Consider the following 16,530-nt stretch of genomic DNA (forward strand, 5'->3'; position numbering starts at 1 on the left):
GGTGGAGATGAACCTGGGTTCCTGGTGATGTGGTCACTATTAGCAGTGTTGATCACTGAGTCACTGTGTTGTCCAAAATGTGCTTTCAGCACAACCAAACCATTATCGCCTGTTTGTAGTCCCTATTTTTACCCATCCACCTTTTCCTCTTCCATGTCTTGGTGTTAATGATGCCTTTGTGAACTGTTTTCTCTCCATGTGGTACTAGCACCAATCACATCTTGACAACCTGAAAATGACCCATTCATGCTTAGTCTCTGCTTTGTTAGTTAATTTTCTCTTCATTACTTACCTCCCTTCAATGAGCAGTTAAGTAACCCCATTAACGTAGAGACTGTTTACTAGTAAGCACTGGGTCTTTGGACCAACATTTATTGACTATAAATCTGTGAACTTGTTTGCACTGTACATCTGACCAAATCCAAGCCAGATGACTGCAAACAGAGGAATCTAACTTGTATTCAGTATGGATACCTCTGTCGTTGACAACTTTGTTATTTGTTTTGAGGGTTTTCCTTAGTTTATTTCCTTCACTTATTTTTCTTCTATCACCATCGGTTATTTTCTGCGGAACACTGCGTTCAAATGCCTGGTGGCATAGAGGCATTTGAAGCCGATCTTTGATTTCCCCTCTTAATACATTCTTCTCATAGTCTCCCCCATTTTCCCCTCGCATCAACCCAAAAAAAGCCTCACCATTTCCTTTCCTAACTGGGTCGGTGCTCATTGCATCAGAGTAACGGAGACGGTCTAGTTGACCGAATAAAGCTGTTCACAAATAGATGGTCATCACTTCTATCTAAACATGAAAGCCTGGATTAATATATTTAATAAAGAATAATGAGGGCTTTAGTTTAGATTGCTCTGCTGTGGTTAACTGAACCAATACAACTGGTTAACCTGTGATCTAGATTTTGCTGAACTGTCCACTCATGCTTGCCATAACCTGTAAAGGGTTGTGAATCTTCAAACCAGCAGGTCACATTGTAAGCACAGTTCAAAATATTGGATTGTGTAACTTATCGCCATATCTATTTTAAAAGGATTGTACCATTCTGATCTGCTGACTAACAGCGAAGGTATTAACTACGTTGGGTCTCATGCTGAGGAGATCGAGGGGGGACCTGATTGAGGTCTACAAGATCGTGAAGGGTATAGACAGGGTAGATAGAGATTAGCTTTTTCCCAGGGTGAGGAATTCAATAACGAGAGGTCACACTTTCAAAGTGAGAGGTGGAAAGTTTAAAGGGGATATATGCGGCAAGTACTTAGCGGGTGATAGGTACCTGGAACGTGTTGCCAGCAGAGGTAGTAGAGGCAGGCACGGTAGATTCATTTAAGATTGTGTCTGGACAGATGCATGAGTAGGTGGGGAGCAGAGGAATACACATGCTTAGGAATTTGGCGATAAGTTTAGACAGTGGATTTGGATCAGCTCCAGCTTGGAGGGCTGAAGGGCCTATTCCTGGGCTGTAAATTTTCTTTGTTCTTTTATATGTTTTAAAAATAGCTTGCATTTTTAATAATTGCAACAAAGATCTGTTGATCAATGATCTGTAATATTCATGGTGATTGTACGTTGTGGAATCAATTTGTGCTTTTAACTTGATCAATGACTGTTACAAATGCCAATTCTGTAGGGGTTGTCACCACTGGACTGTACTTTGCTCTACTGTGGGAGTTTTACTTTATGTTGCGATGTAGCTTTGGAAGTTGATGACAATGTTCTCTGCTGGCCAAGAACAGCAGGTTAGTCAGACAGTAGTGGTTCTAATAAGAACAGAAATACTGGAGAAGCTCACCAGGTCTGGCAGCATCTGTGGAAAGAAACCTGAAGTTGCATTAGGCAAGGATTGAGCTTTCTTCTTTTTTGTGTTAATGTCCATGCTCTCAATCATTCTAGCCTGTTCTAATTCTATCCACACTGTGCTACTTATACTCAATGATGTGCAGCTCTGTGACATGGCAAGGTTACTTCAGTGTCCCAGATCCCTTAACACGACAGATTCTGTTGATTATAACATGTATTGCAAAACGATTGTCAATTTCTGTTCAGATTTTTTTAACCAACCTGTTCAGACATGTTATGACACACTTATGGAGCAGGTGGAACATGAAGCAGGTCTTCTGTTCAGAGGTAAAGACACTACCACTGTGCCACTAGAGCCTTCACTGACTCCATTTCAGTTAATCAAATACATGTAGTAATGGAAGTAGTAGTTCTGTAGAATGGGAACTAATTTTGTTTAGTCTCTGATCAGACTAGTTTCTTATGCTGACTTGCAAAATTTTCCTGTGTGGAGTGATTACAGTAGTAATGGTACCTTTATTATTTCCTCCCAAAAAGATGCCAATCTCTTCTTTCCCTCTTATTTTTCTTTCACCAGTTGTTTTGCCCCTTCATTTCAAAATGTGTAGCCTCCGTTGTCTGGTAAGGTTCAGAGGGTAGTTGATGGCATAATGGTAATGTGACTAGATTTATAATCCCAAGCGCCCTGGCTAATGTTCTAGATCATGCACCATGGCAGATGGTGAAATTTGAATTCAGTGAAATCTGGACTTAAAAGCTAGTCTAATAGAGACAATGGAACCATTATTGATTTTGAAGAAAAGAAATCTAGTTGCCAGTTTTCCTTTAGGGAAGGAAATCTGCCTGGTCTGGCCAGGGGACATCAATGTGGCTGACTCTTAACTGCCCACTGAAATTGTGACCTGGGGTGCCAGTCAATGGACAATAGGTGCAGGAGTAGGCCATTCTGCCCTTTGAGACAGCACCACCATTCATTATGATCATGGCTGATCATCCTCAATCAATATCCTGTTCCTGCCTTATCCCCATAACCCTTGATTCCACTATCCTTAAAAGCTCTATCCAACTCTTTCTTGAAAGTATCCAGAGACTTGGCCTCTACAGCCTTCTGGGGCTGAGCATTCCACACACTCACCACTCTCTGGGTGAAGACGTTTCTCCTCAACTCTCTTCTAAATGGCCTACCCCTTATTTTTAAACTGTGTCCTCTGGTTCGGGACTCATCCATCAGCGGAAATATGCTTCCTGCCTCCAGAGTGTCCAATCCTTTAATAATCTTATACGTCTCAATCAGATCCCCTCTCAGCCTTCTAAACTCAAGGGTATACAAGCCCAGTCACTCCAATCTTTCAACGTAAGATAGTCCTGCCATTCCAGGAATTGACCTCGTGAACCTACGCTGCACTCCCTCAATAGCCAGAATGTCTTTCCTCAAATTTGAAGACCAAAACTGCACACAATATTCCAGGTGTGGTCTCACTAGGGCCCTGTATAGTTGCAGAAGGACCTCTTTGCTTCTATACTCAATTCCTCTTGTTATGAAGGCCAGCATGCTATTAACTTTGTTCACTGCCAGCTGTACCTACATGCTTGCTTTCATTGACTGATGTACAAGAACACCCAGATCTCTTTGTATTGCCCCTTTACCTAACTTGACTCCATTGAGGTAGTAATCTGCCTTCCTGTTCTTGCCACCAAAGTGGATAACCACACATTTATCCACATTAAACTGCATCTGCCATGCATCTGTCCAGGTCACCCTGTAATTTCCTAACATCCTCCTCACATTTCACCCTGCCACCCAGCTTTGTATCAGCAAATTTGCTAATATTACTTTTAATACCATCATCTATATCATTAATGTATATTGTAAAAAGCTGCAGACCCAGCACTGATCCCTGCGGTGCTCCACTGGTCACCATCAGCCATTCCGAAAGGGAGCCGTTTATCACTACTCTTTGTTTCCTGTCAGCCAACCAATTTTCAATCCAAGTCAGTATTTTGCCCCCAATACCATGCGCCCTAATTTTGCTCACAAACCTCCTATTTGGGACTTTATCAAAGGCTTTCTGAAAGTCCAGGTACACTACATCCACTGGATCTCCCTTGTCTATCTTCACAGTTACATCCTCAAAAAATTCAAGAAGATTAGTCAAGCATGATTTCCCCTTCATAAATCCATGCTGACTCTGACCTATCCATTCACTGCTATCGAGATGTGTCGTAATTTCATCCTTTATAATTGACTCCAGCATCTTTCCCACCACTGAGGTCAGACTAACTGGTCTATAATTCCCTGCTTTCTCCCTTCCTCCTTTCTTAAAAAGTAGGGCAACATTAGCCACCCTCCAATCCGCAGGAACTGATCCTGAATCTATAGAACATTGGAAAATGATCACCAATGCATCCACGATTTCTCGAGCCACCTCCTTCAGTACCCTGGGATGTAGACCGTCAGGTCCTGGGGACTTATCAGCCTTCAGACCTACCAGTCTCTCCTACACCAATTCCTGGCAAATATAAATTCCCGTCAGTTCAGGTTCTTCAGCCACTATTACCTGTGGGAGATTGCTTGTGTCTTCCCCAGTGAACACAGATCTGAAGTACCAATTCAACTCTTCCATTTTTGTTCCCTGTAATATATTCACCCGTTTCTGTCTTCAAGGGCCCAATTTTAGTCTTAACCATTTTCTTTTTTCCTTTCACATACCTGAAAAAGCTTTTACTATCCTTCCATATATTTTTGGCCAGTTTACCTTTGTATGTCATTTTTTCTCAGTCACTTCAAGGAGAGCTGGGATTGGACAATAAATGTTGGTTTTGCCAGTGACACCCACATCCCATTAAAGAATAAGCAAATATGATTTCCTGGTTACGTTCACAAATAAAACTTTTAGTATAAGGTTGTCTGTAAAATTGTTTGGAGACCAGTTCTGCCCCTTTCTCACAGAAATGGAATGAGTGTAGATTGAGTAGCTTTTGTCAGGGCAGATTTGATGGATTGAAGGGCCCCCTCTGTACTGTGAGATTCGATGATCCAACTCTTAACATCAAATTTTATTTGGTTGGAGTGGAAATCTTGATAAGGTGTGAACTTCCTTACAAAAGGAGGACCAGCAAGGTGATAAGCAGAAATATTCACAAAAATGGAAATGGTTTAGGAGTGAGGATAGAATAAAAACAGGAAGAGTGGCATAGTGGTTAGCACTGCTGCCTCACAGCACCAGTGACTTGGGTTCTGAATCTATAGAACATTGGAAAATGATCACCAATGCATCCACGATTTCTCGAGCCACCTCCTTCAGTACCCTGGGATGTAGACCGTCAGGTCCCGGGGACTTATCAGCCTTCAGACCTACCAGTCTCTCCAACACCAATTCCTGGAGTTTCGCATGTTCTCCGTGTCTGCTTGGGTTTCCTCCGGGTGCTCCGGTTTCCTCCCACAGTCCAAAAAAAGTGCAGGTTAGGTGAATTGGCCATGCTAAATTGCCCGTAGTGTTAGGTGAAGGGTTAAATGTAGGGGAATGGGTCTGGGTGGGTTGCTCTTCGGAGGGTCGGTGTGGACTTGTTTGTCCGAAGGGCCTGTTTCCACAGTAAGTAATCTAATGTAATCTAGTTGCATTGGTCTTTTAGCTCAGTGTAATTCCCCCTCTTTACATTTCACTGAAATTATCATCCTTTGAGAAAGGGTGTGGGCCTTTATAAGAACTAATGTGGACAGTAATATATATTGGATGATAACTGAGACATTGGTAGGTAGATAAGGATTGTCTACTTACCATGTGACTCCCTGCAACACAATTGGGCCAGTCTAGACAGACTGCTTCCCCCTGCTCCTCACTCTTGGAGTGCTAAGGGATTACTAGCAGCCTAACCCATTGCAGCGTTCTGGAACACGCTGGCTGCCAGAATAGCACACAGCTTATGTCAAGTCAAAAATAGCTATGACCCATTATCCATGAGGACAGAAGGAAGCACTGAAGATGAAACGGGTACTTAAAAATTAAAACATTATGCTCGTAGCCCTTGTCGTACAAGGTAGCAGGGATCATCGGGAGCTGTTTGTGTGAGCTGCATTTTAAAATTTTATTGCTACAATCTTTCAAACTACTTTGTATTTAAAAAGAAAAGTGTAAGATTCGTTTCACCATTGCAGTGTTTTAGTCCGACCATTTTAAAGTCTCCACTGGTTTTCAGGGGTCACCTTGATCTAAGCAGTCTGCTGGTTTAAGAAGCCATTTTTCTCTGAAGTGACCATGCTTCGAAGTTTAATTAAATGTGTCATCTGTCCACCTCCAGACTGGGCTGAGGCCACTAATCAGCCGAGCCTGTGACTGAGACCAATAGGTTGCAGAGGCTGCCTATTTAAAACAGTCATCCCTCCTTCTATTAAGCTGGTTTCAAGGCCTGATATTTAATGATAAACTGAATCGCTCTGAATTCATTGGCGTCTACTGGGTTGTGACAGTGATAATCTGCTTCACTCTACATTTCAAACTGAAATCCTAGTTTGTTGTAGAAATGTTATAGCTGTGATTGCGTGCAGTTTAAATCCACTGCAATGACCTGGCTTTATCTGCTGAGAGTCCTTTCGAACAGGGACAGCTGGGCGTGCCTTTAAAGGGACAGGTGGGTCAAGCAGACCATCAAACAGCCACTCAACAAAACTGCACACCCGAGAATACAGTAACAGCTTGTATTTATATAATGCTTTTGAGCAGGAAACAGTCAGATGTTTTGCAGAAACCTTAAGACTACATTCTGAGAGCAAGCATATCTGATATTCAGATTTGTTTTCCTCTTGCCTCTTCCTCTCCTCCCTCCCTCCGCCATCCCTGCCCTATGTGCATCTTTCCAATGCTCCATTTGACTGCCAAATGGAGCTTTAATGGAAAGAAGCACTCACAGCACCTTTTGAGAAGTGTATATGCATGTTACAGCTTATCAAACTTGTCTTGCAGCTTGAGACTGATGTAGTGAAGAAACTGTTCTTGCTACAGCTGACTGCTACTGTATGTAAATCAATGTGGTACCACTCTGTGACGTGGGCAGAAGGGAGGGGAATTGGAAGTGAATCGAACATTACTGCTAGGCAGTGCCTGACTGGAGCCTTTATCCAATATATCTAATCTCCAGTTTCTGCCCGTAATGCATTCTAATTTGTCCAGAATTTAAAATGGTAAACAGTAATTGGTTTCAAACTTGCTCAAATATGGTCATGTCAACAGGAATTGCTTCTTCTGGCCTTCCCTTTTTTTTTTTTGGAGAAGTGTTACTGTAGACCTGCTATCTGTTTGCTCTGTTAATCTTATTTGGAATGAGTGGGTCTGTGACTGAGTTAGGAGCTGATCCAGAAATGCTCTTCAGAAAAATAAGCTAGAGCAGTGGGAAAATCTTCTGAATAAGAAACAACACCTCCCCTTTTCTCTGCTTTGTATGCCTCTTCCCCCTTTCAAAATGGCTTTATAAATTTCGGGTCCTTATTACTTACAGCTGGACAGAGATGCATTGTAGCTTTTTGTTTGCTTTGTTGCTGACATGAGCAGCAAGGTAGTAACATACAAATGACTAAATTCTCAGGCCAGGTGCCATCCACAAGGAAGAAACCAACTTGAGGTTTTTGTCATTTCTTTTGTTAATACATTGACCAAAACATTAAATCTATTTCTCTCTATTATGAGAATTTCCAAAATGATGATTGTGTTTCAGATTGCCAGAATCCTCCCTGTTTTCCTTTGCTTCTGGCCATGTAGTATTTAGTGTCTATCTGTGGTGAACAAAGTGCTTTAAGAACCAAGTGGTAGTGTATGACTGGAATCAGACTGGGTAGGGGACAAGACATTATCATCTGTAGTTTTAATTTAAAAGATAGTGGCTTTCATGGTCAAAATACAATTTCACAACTTGTCAGTACTAACTGCACTAAACTGTCATCCATTCTCTGGCTGAAAGAATACGCTACAATGCGTTTCTAGTGTTAATTGTTACTGTAGAAAAGTGTCCCTGGGCTGCCAATCTCCTTTGCCCTCTAGTCCACACTGATAAAACAATGCTGAATTCTGAAAATTGGAGAGCTTGCAGGTCAGTGATGGGGGTGGCTGAAACACTAAAGTTAGAATAAGAGGTATTCCTGAGTTTGTAAATGGAAAATCTATTTATTCTGGTGGGTAATTGCTCCAGTATGTTATAAAGAGAAGTTGCATAACCTCAGCTTGTTTCTTATTGAATATGAAAAATGTGGGATGATCTTACTGAATGTTCAGGGAGTGGATGGGATAGATAGAAACTACTTGAGATGAGTTCAGAATGAGGGCCAAACAAACCATTAGATTTGAGCCATGTTATTTGAGAGTGATGTCAATGAGTACTTCACATAAAAGGTAATGGAGTCCTGAAACACTGTTCTCTAAAGGTAATGGAGTCTTGAAACACTGTTCTCTAAAGCTGTTTGGGGGGTGGGGGAGTAGAAAATTTCAAAACTGCAATTGATGGAATTTTGTTAGATCAACAATGCTAAGGGTCTCTGAACCAGTGGGGATAGAGATAACTGACAAACAGATCAACCATGGTGGATGGTGGATGGGTTTGATGGGCTGAATAACCACCTCTTATTCCTAGATACACTATCACGTTTGGTGCTTGCTAGTGAGAATTGAAACATTTCCACCTTGCTCTTATGAGGCTGGTTATTTTACTATGAACACATCTTGTTTTGTTGTTGAAATAAACATTGGCTACAGATGGAGTTATTGGAATTCTCTGGTTCTAGGACATTGATCTGATTGATATCCTGTGGAGGCAGGACATAGATCTGGGCGCTGGGAGAGAGGTTTTCGACTACAATTACAGACAAAAGGAAAATGAGCAAGAAGACGAAGAGCAGAGCCAGAAGAATGAAGAGAAAGACAGAAATGAGAGGAGTGGATTGCTGCCTGGGACTGTTCAAGTGGATGGGGAGACAGGAGAACATGTTCCCAATCAGGTACTGGCTTGTAGTTCAGGATTGATAGTTTACCCTCCTCAATAGCCTGCTATCTAATCATGGATGTTCATGCAATCCTGCAGCTCAGGGTGGACATTCAGTCCACTGTGGTACACTCTGGTTTCCAGCATCTGCAGTCCTCACTTTTTTGCCTATTCAGTCTACTGTGCCTAGGCCAGCACTTTGAAAGAGTTATTCAGTTGGTGCCATTTCCCTACTTTTTCCTTATAGACTTGAAATGTTTTCCCAATTTAAGAATTTATCTAATTCGTTTTTTGAAAGTTACAGTTTGATCTGCTTTCACTTTACATACAACACATTCTGGATTGTTATAACTTTTTTAAAATAAGGTTTCTTCTAATTTTCCTTGAGATTCTGTTACCAATTATCTTAAATCTGCATCTTATTTCCTGACCTTTGTGCTGATGGAAACTTTCGTGACTGTACAAAGCCCCATCATTTTGTATACCTATATCAAATGTGACCTTAAAGAGAATGATCCCAGCTTCTCCAGTCTATACGTAACTCAAGTAATGCACTATAGGGAATGCTGGATGACTAAAGAAATTGAGGGTTTGGTTAAGGAAAAAGAAGCATGTGTCAGGTATAGACGAGAGAGATCGAGTGAATCCTTGGAGTATGAAGGCAGTAGGAGTATATTTGAGAGAAATCAGGAGGGCAAAAAGGGGGCATAGCTTTGGCAAATAGAGTTAAGGACAATCCAAAGGGTTATTACAAATACATTAAGGACAAGAGGGTAACTAGGCAAGGCTGCCTTTGTGTGGAGCTGCAGGAGATGGGGGAGATACTAGTATTTACTGTGGAAAAGGTCATGGAAGATACAGAATGTAGGGAAATAGATAGTGACCTCTTGACAAATGTTCATATTACAGAGGAGGAAGTGCTGGATGTCTTGAAACATAAGTGGATAAATCTCCAGGACCTGATCAGGTGTACCCTAGTCCTTTGTGGGAAGCTAGGGAAGTAACTGCTGGGCCTCTTACTGAGATATTTGTATCATCGATAGTCACAGATGAGATGCCAGAAGACTGGAAGTTTGCTAACGTGGTGCCACTATTTAAGTAGGGTGGTAAGGACTAAGCCAGGGAATTATAGACCAGTGAGCCTGACGTCTGTGCTGGGCAAATTGTTGGAGGGAATCCTGAGGGACAGGATGTACATGTATTTGGAAAGGCAAGGACTGATTAGGGACAATCAACACTGCTTTGATCGTGGGAAATCATGTCTCACAAACTTGATTAAGTTTTTTGAAGAAGTAACAAAGTGGATTGATGGCAGAGTGGTGGACTTCAGTAAGGTGTTAGACCAGGTTCCCCATGGGAGACTGATTAGCAAGGTTAGATCTCATGGAATACAGGGAGAACTAGCCATTTGAATACAGAACTGGCTCAAAAGTAGAAGACAGAGGGTGGTGGTGGAGGGTTGTTTTTCAGACTGGAGGCCTGTGACCAGTGGAGTGCCACAAGGATCGGTGCTGGGTCCACTACTTTACATCATTTATATTAATGATTTGGATGTGAGCATAAGACGTATAGTTAGTAAGTTTGCAGATGACACCAAAATTGGAGGTGTAGTGGACAGCGAAGAAGGTTACCTCAGATTACAACAGGATCTTGATCAGATGTGCTAATGGGCTGAGAAGTGGCAGATGGAGTTTAGTTCAGATAAATGAGAGGTGCTGCATTTTGGGAAAGCAAATCTTAGCAGGACTTATACACTTAATGGTAAGGTCCTCAGGAGAGTTGCTGAACAAAGAGACCTTGGAGTGCAAGTTGATAGCTCCTTGAAAGTGGAGTCATAGGTGGATAAGGTAGTGAAGAAGGTGTTTGGTATGCTTTCCTTTATTGGTCAGAGTATTGAGTACAGGTGTTGGGAGGTCATGTTGCGGCTGTACAGGACATTGGTTAGGCCACTGTTGGAATATTGCGTGCAGTTCTGGTCTCCTTCCTATCGGAAAGATGTTGTGAAACTTGAAAGGATTCAGAAAAGATTTACAAGGATGTTGCCAGATTTGGAGGATTTGAGCTATAGGAAGAGGTTGAATAGGCTTGGGCTATTTTCCTTGGGGTATCAGAGGGGTGACCTTGTAGAGGTTTATAAAATCATGAGACGCATGGATAGGAGAAATAGACCAAGTCTTTTCCCTGGGGTGAGGGAGTCCAGAACTAGAGGGCATAGATTTAGGGTGAGAGGGGAAAGATATGAGATACGGGGCAAAGTTTTCACACAGTTGTACGTGTATGGAATGAGCTGCCAGAGGAAGTGGTGGAGGCTGGTACAATTGCAACATTTTGAGGCATTTAGATGGGTATATGAATAAGAAGGGTTTGGAGGGATATGGGCCTGGTGCTGGCAGGTGGGAGTGGATTGGGTTGGGATATCTGGTCGGCATGGAGGGGTTGGACTGAAGGGTCTGTTTCTGTGCTGTACCTCTCTATGACACAATAATCCACCACCAATATTTGCATTTTGTTTTTGGTTTTGTTACTTTGTGATCAGCATTGAGTTGCAGTTCATAGTCTAGGCAGCATGACTGGCCAGATGTAGGGACCTGCTAACACATTTAACAACCACCTAATCTCAATATTTTTGCCATCTGAGTAAAATGTGAATTTTGAAAGCTTCCTTTTAATCTGCATTCCAGCTTTCCCAAAGGCTGGGAGACATTAAAATGGAATAATCAGAACATGTCAAGGACATTTTGAACAACAATTTCTTTGCATTTGGTTTCTCTCTGTCAAGCCAAAGTAAAAGGGAGTTCCTAAAAGGCGTATGGCAAAGTGCTAACTGAAATTCCATCCATGTTCGTCCTTCACAGACTGTGCAGTATTCCATGAGCCTTCTAATTTCAATCTATCTTAATGAACGATGGCAGACATTTAAGAAAATAGTTCATGACTTAGGAGAAAATGTGTCCCAGTGAGGAAGAAGCATTCTTCCAGTGAGGACAAACTAACCATAATTAACTGAGGGAGTTAAGGACAACATCAACTTTAAAGAAGTAGTATTGAATATGGAAAAAGTTAGTGGTAAGCCAAAGGAATGAGAGTTTTAAAATCCACAAAAGATGCCTAAGAAAATAGAAATGGAAGGTAAACGAGCAAGTAATACAAAAATGGAAAGTAAAAGCTTTTCATAATTGACTAGCAAATAGAGAACAGCGAATTAGGGTATGGGGAGATTGTCAGGATGGTAACCTGTAATGCATGTTCTGCCTCTGGTCAGTCCACAATTACTCAGTGTGAAAGTGCCTCGGATGCAGAAGTGAGTGTGTTATCGTCAGGTTTGTGGAAGACACAAAAACCGGTGGAAAGTCAAGTGGGTGGGAATGCCAGACCCTATGGAATTCTTTGCAGCAGAGCACTGTAGGGCTGGGCTGTTAAGTATGTTCAGGGCTGATGTAGAGATTTTTATAAGGAAATTAGGGGTTATGGGGTGAAGTCAAGACACTGAAGTTGAGGATTATCTGATCAGTTATGATCTCGTTGAATAACAGAACAGACCTGATGGGCAGAATGGCCTACTTCCGCTCCTTACAAAGGAAAGGACTGACTGGTCAGGTTGCTCCTATCCAGTTTTACTTGAGATAGCTAATTTAATTTGTCTGGGAAGCAGTAGTGTTTTAAGCTGTTTGAGGATAGATTGTGTGGTTGTTTAGGTAGGAACTGTGGTATCATTCATCCAGCCATTTGAATATATCTTACCTCTGTACCCACAATACAAATTTTTAAAATCATTTGTTCTGTAAATTTGCACAACTGCACAGCTATTTGCCTGCCCTGATTGGCAACACTGAATGACATTGATGAAAGTTGTAGATCTTTTGTTGATTCGTGCTGTATAATCCAGAACAGGAAAGGAAAATGTTTACATCAGAATTTAGAACGTAACACTCTAGAGTACAAATCTGCTTCTATTCATTCTGCCAAAGTGGCGAAGTACACATTTTTTCAAACACTTTACTCCATCTGCCAATGTTTTGCATACTTGCACACTTTTATCTCCTTTTATCTTGTTGTCATTGGCAATTATAGCTACCGTATGCATTGTCTCTTTATCCAAGTTGTTGATATAATTTGTACATCATTGAGGCTCCCAACTCTGATCCTTGTGGGGTTCCACTGCTTGCAGCTTGAGAACCCAAAAAGCATCCAGTTAATCCTGACTGTTTCTTGTAGCAAACCAATCCTCTTTAAGGAATACCTTTTTAAAGGTATTGACTTGAAGGGAATGTGGTGCTGGTTTACCAGAATGATACCTGGGCTCCAAAGATTACATTGTAAAGAGTGATGACGCAAGCTGGACTTGAATTTGCTGGAGTTTAGAAGCTAAGGTGTGAATGGATAAAGGTTTAAATATGTTAGGAGCAGGATGGAGAGATAGTATTTCTGTAAGTTGGGAGTACAAGGCAAGGGAATGTAGGTTATATACAGACCTTTGAGTGAAATTGGGAACTACATTGACTTCATAAAGCAGTAGAACATTAGAATTCTCCTCTTGTAAAGGATATTAACTGATATGGATTGATATTTGATCTCTGAAGGTATACATTGTTTAGTATTTGTGTTGCATTAGGACATGGATTTGAATGAGCTGGATTTGACGTAATGGGAATGTAGCTGAATGTGGGCACATTTTTGTCGTACATGAATTTTGTTTTACATGATGCCAAAATGAGTAGCAATAACGATTTCAAAAGTTGCAAAAATGCACAAAACTAAACTGCATTAGTTTGTTGCTAGTCTATTGCCGTGTCCATTGCTCTATTCTGGCCTTTATCTTTAGTTGTTTCGGTTGCCTATTTTCCTAACATTGATGTAACATTTTACATAACACTCTCAAACAAAATGCTGGAGAAAAACTCAGGTGTGGCAGCATCTACAGAACGAAACAGAGTTAATGTTACGAGTCCAGTGAGGCTTCCATCGGCAAAGTAGCCTTTTGCAGACCAGGAAAGAGAGGATATCCATGCCCTTAGAAAACAAGATTGAGGAATGCTTTATTTGTTTGGAGTGAGACTTTGAATTTGCTGGATCTAATGTTTGGAAATAGTGCAAAGAGGTTATTCACAAAACAAATCATGAATGATGCAAGATTTTCAGAAAACTGCTTGACGATTGTTAGCTTCTCATTATTTATACAATTCCCCAGTTTATTTTTCTTTCTTCCATAAAACTTTTTCAGTACAGTAATGGGCCATTCAGCCCCTCAGTACATGCTGGACTACAGTCTCCCCCTTGCCTGGTTCTAAACCCTTCAAAGGGTTTAATGCTTTAACTTTTGTCAGCATTAAACTTTGCGTCTTACATAGGTTTGTTCACTCCGTTAAATTGCAGGTATGCTTTGCAATTTTCTGTTCCTGTGTGCCCCACACTAATCCAATGTTGTCATCCAACTTAGGGAAGTTTTCATCCAAATTTTTAAATATGGTGAAAAATTGAGGCTCCCGAACATTAAGCCTCCCAGTCATTGCCCCAACTCTTTTATTTTTTCCCTCTTTCTCTGTTTCCCATCCAATATCTAGCTCCAATCAATAGCGGGCTTATTTTTGCCCAGCAGTTTTATGTAATTTTAAGGAAGCTTCCTTTAGTAAGGAAGCCAGTCAGACTAATATTTCCAACATTGCTCCATTCATTTGACTATATTTTGATCATAAGTTTAACTCGATGTCTCAAAGCTATTATTAAAATTAGCTTTACAGCTGATAATTTGACCATGTGGTTTTCATAACTGTTTCTGGGGCCCTTTTTATTTCAGCTTTGTGTGCTTGATCTGATATTGAGAGGCAGTATTGACCCGTGTTGGCTAAAGCTAATCAGATCTGGCATTTTTTATCACGCCAGGTGGCAGACGTGGCGGAGCAGACTGCACCTTCCTTTGAGGAATGCTTGAGGCTTCTGGATGAAACATTCTCATTCGGGGAGGATTCAGAGGTGAGTGAGTGAATTATGGTAATGTCATTTTTTCAGATTTAAATTAGACCCATATATCAGTGTGTCTCAAATGCTCCACCAGGGTAAATGGTCACCCTGGTTTTTGACATTTTATGAAGTAGATACCTGGCGCAGCAATAAAGCTGCCCTCTCCAGGGGTAGAACTCCTCATTAAAGTGGTGTATGGTCTTTGGATGGAATAGGAATTTGCAAGTTAGGATTGTTACCCAAAATTCAGACGATGAAGGGAGTGATGTTAGGGCTAACAGGGCGGATGATGAGGAAGAGCTGCTTTTGGTTGAGGAGTAGGGATGTAGGATTGGGGAATATAGCGTTATGCTGTCTATGATTAAGACCAGGGATTGGTGGTTGGAAAGTGCCAACAGACACAAACAGGGCTGAGGCATCAGCCAGTTGATTAGTGAGGCAAATCTGAAGAAAACCTTGATGTTAATTGGCATCAGGTGCATCTCCAGTAACTGCCATGGCAAACATTGAGAACATTAAATCCAGAACACTACTGAGTGAACATGGTAGTGAGGGATGCTTTCCCCATCAAGGGGAGCACTGGCTAGTTGTAGCAAAATGAGAACAGGCACCAGGGGCTTGTCAGTGATGAACAGAGAATTTCCAGTTCAGACAATGGAGCCAAAACCCCTGGAATCTTGTGTTGTGTTTGTATGTTTTACTTGGGTCCACTGATGTGCTTCATCTAAGACCATGAGAAAGATGGTGTTACAGTGCCCCCCATCTAGTTGGGCACTATAACATCGCATCTTTCAGCTGAGCCCTCATTGTGAACATCATTGTCAATTGTATCAAGCAAAGCATAGTTTTAATCCGTGCAATAGACTCTAGTTACATAGCCAGAGGTAGGATTCTTTGATGTTACATGATGCTAAGCTTGCTATGGTCCTAAACCTGAGTTTGGGAGATGCAGAGCAGATCCTTGTTACTGTGGTGAATGCAATAAATCTTGAGTAAAGTAACTAATGCTTTCCAACCTAGAATCTCCCATTGAGGCAAGTGTTGTACACTCTTATAAGCCTTCTACTTAAGAACGTCCTGAGCTACAGTGACAGGGCACAGCGCAAAGACTGAATTTCATGTCTTCTGTTATCAGTTTCCAGCAGCAGTGTCCTCAGTGCTGAATGAAGCTCTTGACAATGCTCTGCCCAGCACCAGCGACAGCCTGACTGCAGGCTCACAGATGACCCTCCTTCCACCTCTCTTGAGGCCCGAGACTCCTTTAGACTTAGAACAACAGTGGCAGGATCTTCTGTCCCTCATGGAGCTACAGGTGAGCATGTTCAGAACTGTGTGCACGGTTTGTTTACTCTGCATCAGCATTTGCTGGGACAGGTGCATCGGGTTGGTGTTGAGGATGGGTTTTCCTAATTGTCTATCACTTCTGTGTGGTGCAGAAAGCTCAGTACAGTTCCTACTCTCGCCACATGCTGCCTGTTTGCCTAAGGCAGTGTACACAATGAACTGCTTGGGCTTTGTGGGTAAAATATGCAACTATGTGAGGCACAGCCAGCAATACCTATTCTAAGTTGGCTAATGCAAATGAAGAGTGAATATTGATCTCTGTGCCCCTTGATCCAGGGAGTTGCTGCTTGACTGATGTCTAATCATTGTGCATGTGTGTTGCATGAGGCCAGTTAAAGCTTTAAAACTAATGGTGTCTCAGCCTTCAGCACTTACGATCTTGGCTTGTACAGACCAGATTTGGGCCAGGTATTGGAGGGCTCACAAATGCTCATGGAGCTATACTAATGCAT

The 16,530-nt window shown here is 41.7% G+C and overlaps 1 protein-coding gene across 4 annotated transcripts in view; it reads left to right on the forward strand.

Moving 5' to 3' along the window:
• Positions 1 to 16,530, forward strand: part of nfe2l1b (nfe2 like bZIP transcription factor 1b) — a 44,022-nt gene that overhangs the window by 22,527 nt on the left and 4,965 nt on the right. The window contains exons 2-4 of one of the 4 annotated variants that reach the window (XM_043674754.2): positions 8,580 to 8,792; positions 14,657 to 14,746; positions 15,870 to 16,046. In XM_043674754.2, coding sequence (XP_043530689.1) covers positions 8,580 to 8,792; positions 14,657 to 14,746; positions 15,870 to 16,046 — 480 coding nt within the window. The remainder of the gene's footprint in view (positions 1 to 8,579; positions 8,793 to 14,656; positions 14,747 to 15,869; positions 16,047 to 16,530) is intronic. The other 3 variants (XM_087977724.1, XM_043674755.2, XM_087977725.1) reach the window with 3 other exon arrangements.

This window comes from Chiloscyllium plagiosum, unplaced genomic scaffold (genome assembly GCF_037043375.1).
Source record: "Chiloscyllium plagiosum isolate Xiang-an unplaced genomic scaffold, Cpla_swu_hap1 HiC_scaffold_32, whole genome shotgun sequence".
NCBI lineage: Eukaryota > Metazoa > Chordata > Chondrichthyes > Orectolobiformes > Hemiscylliidae > Chiloscyllium > Chiloscyllium plagiosum.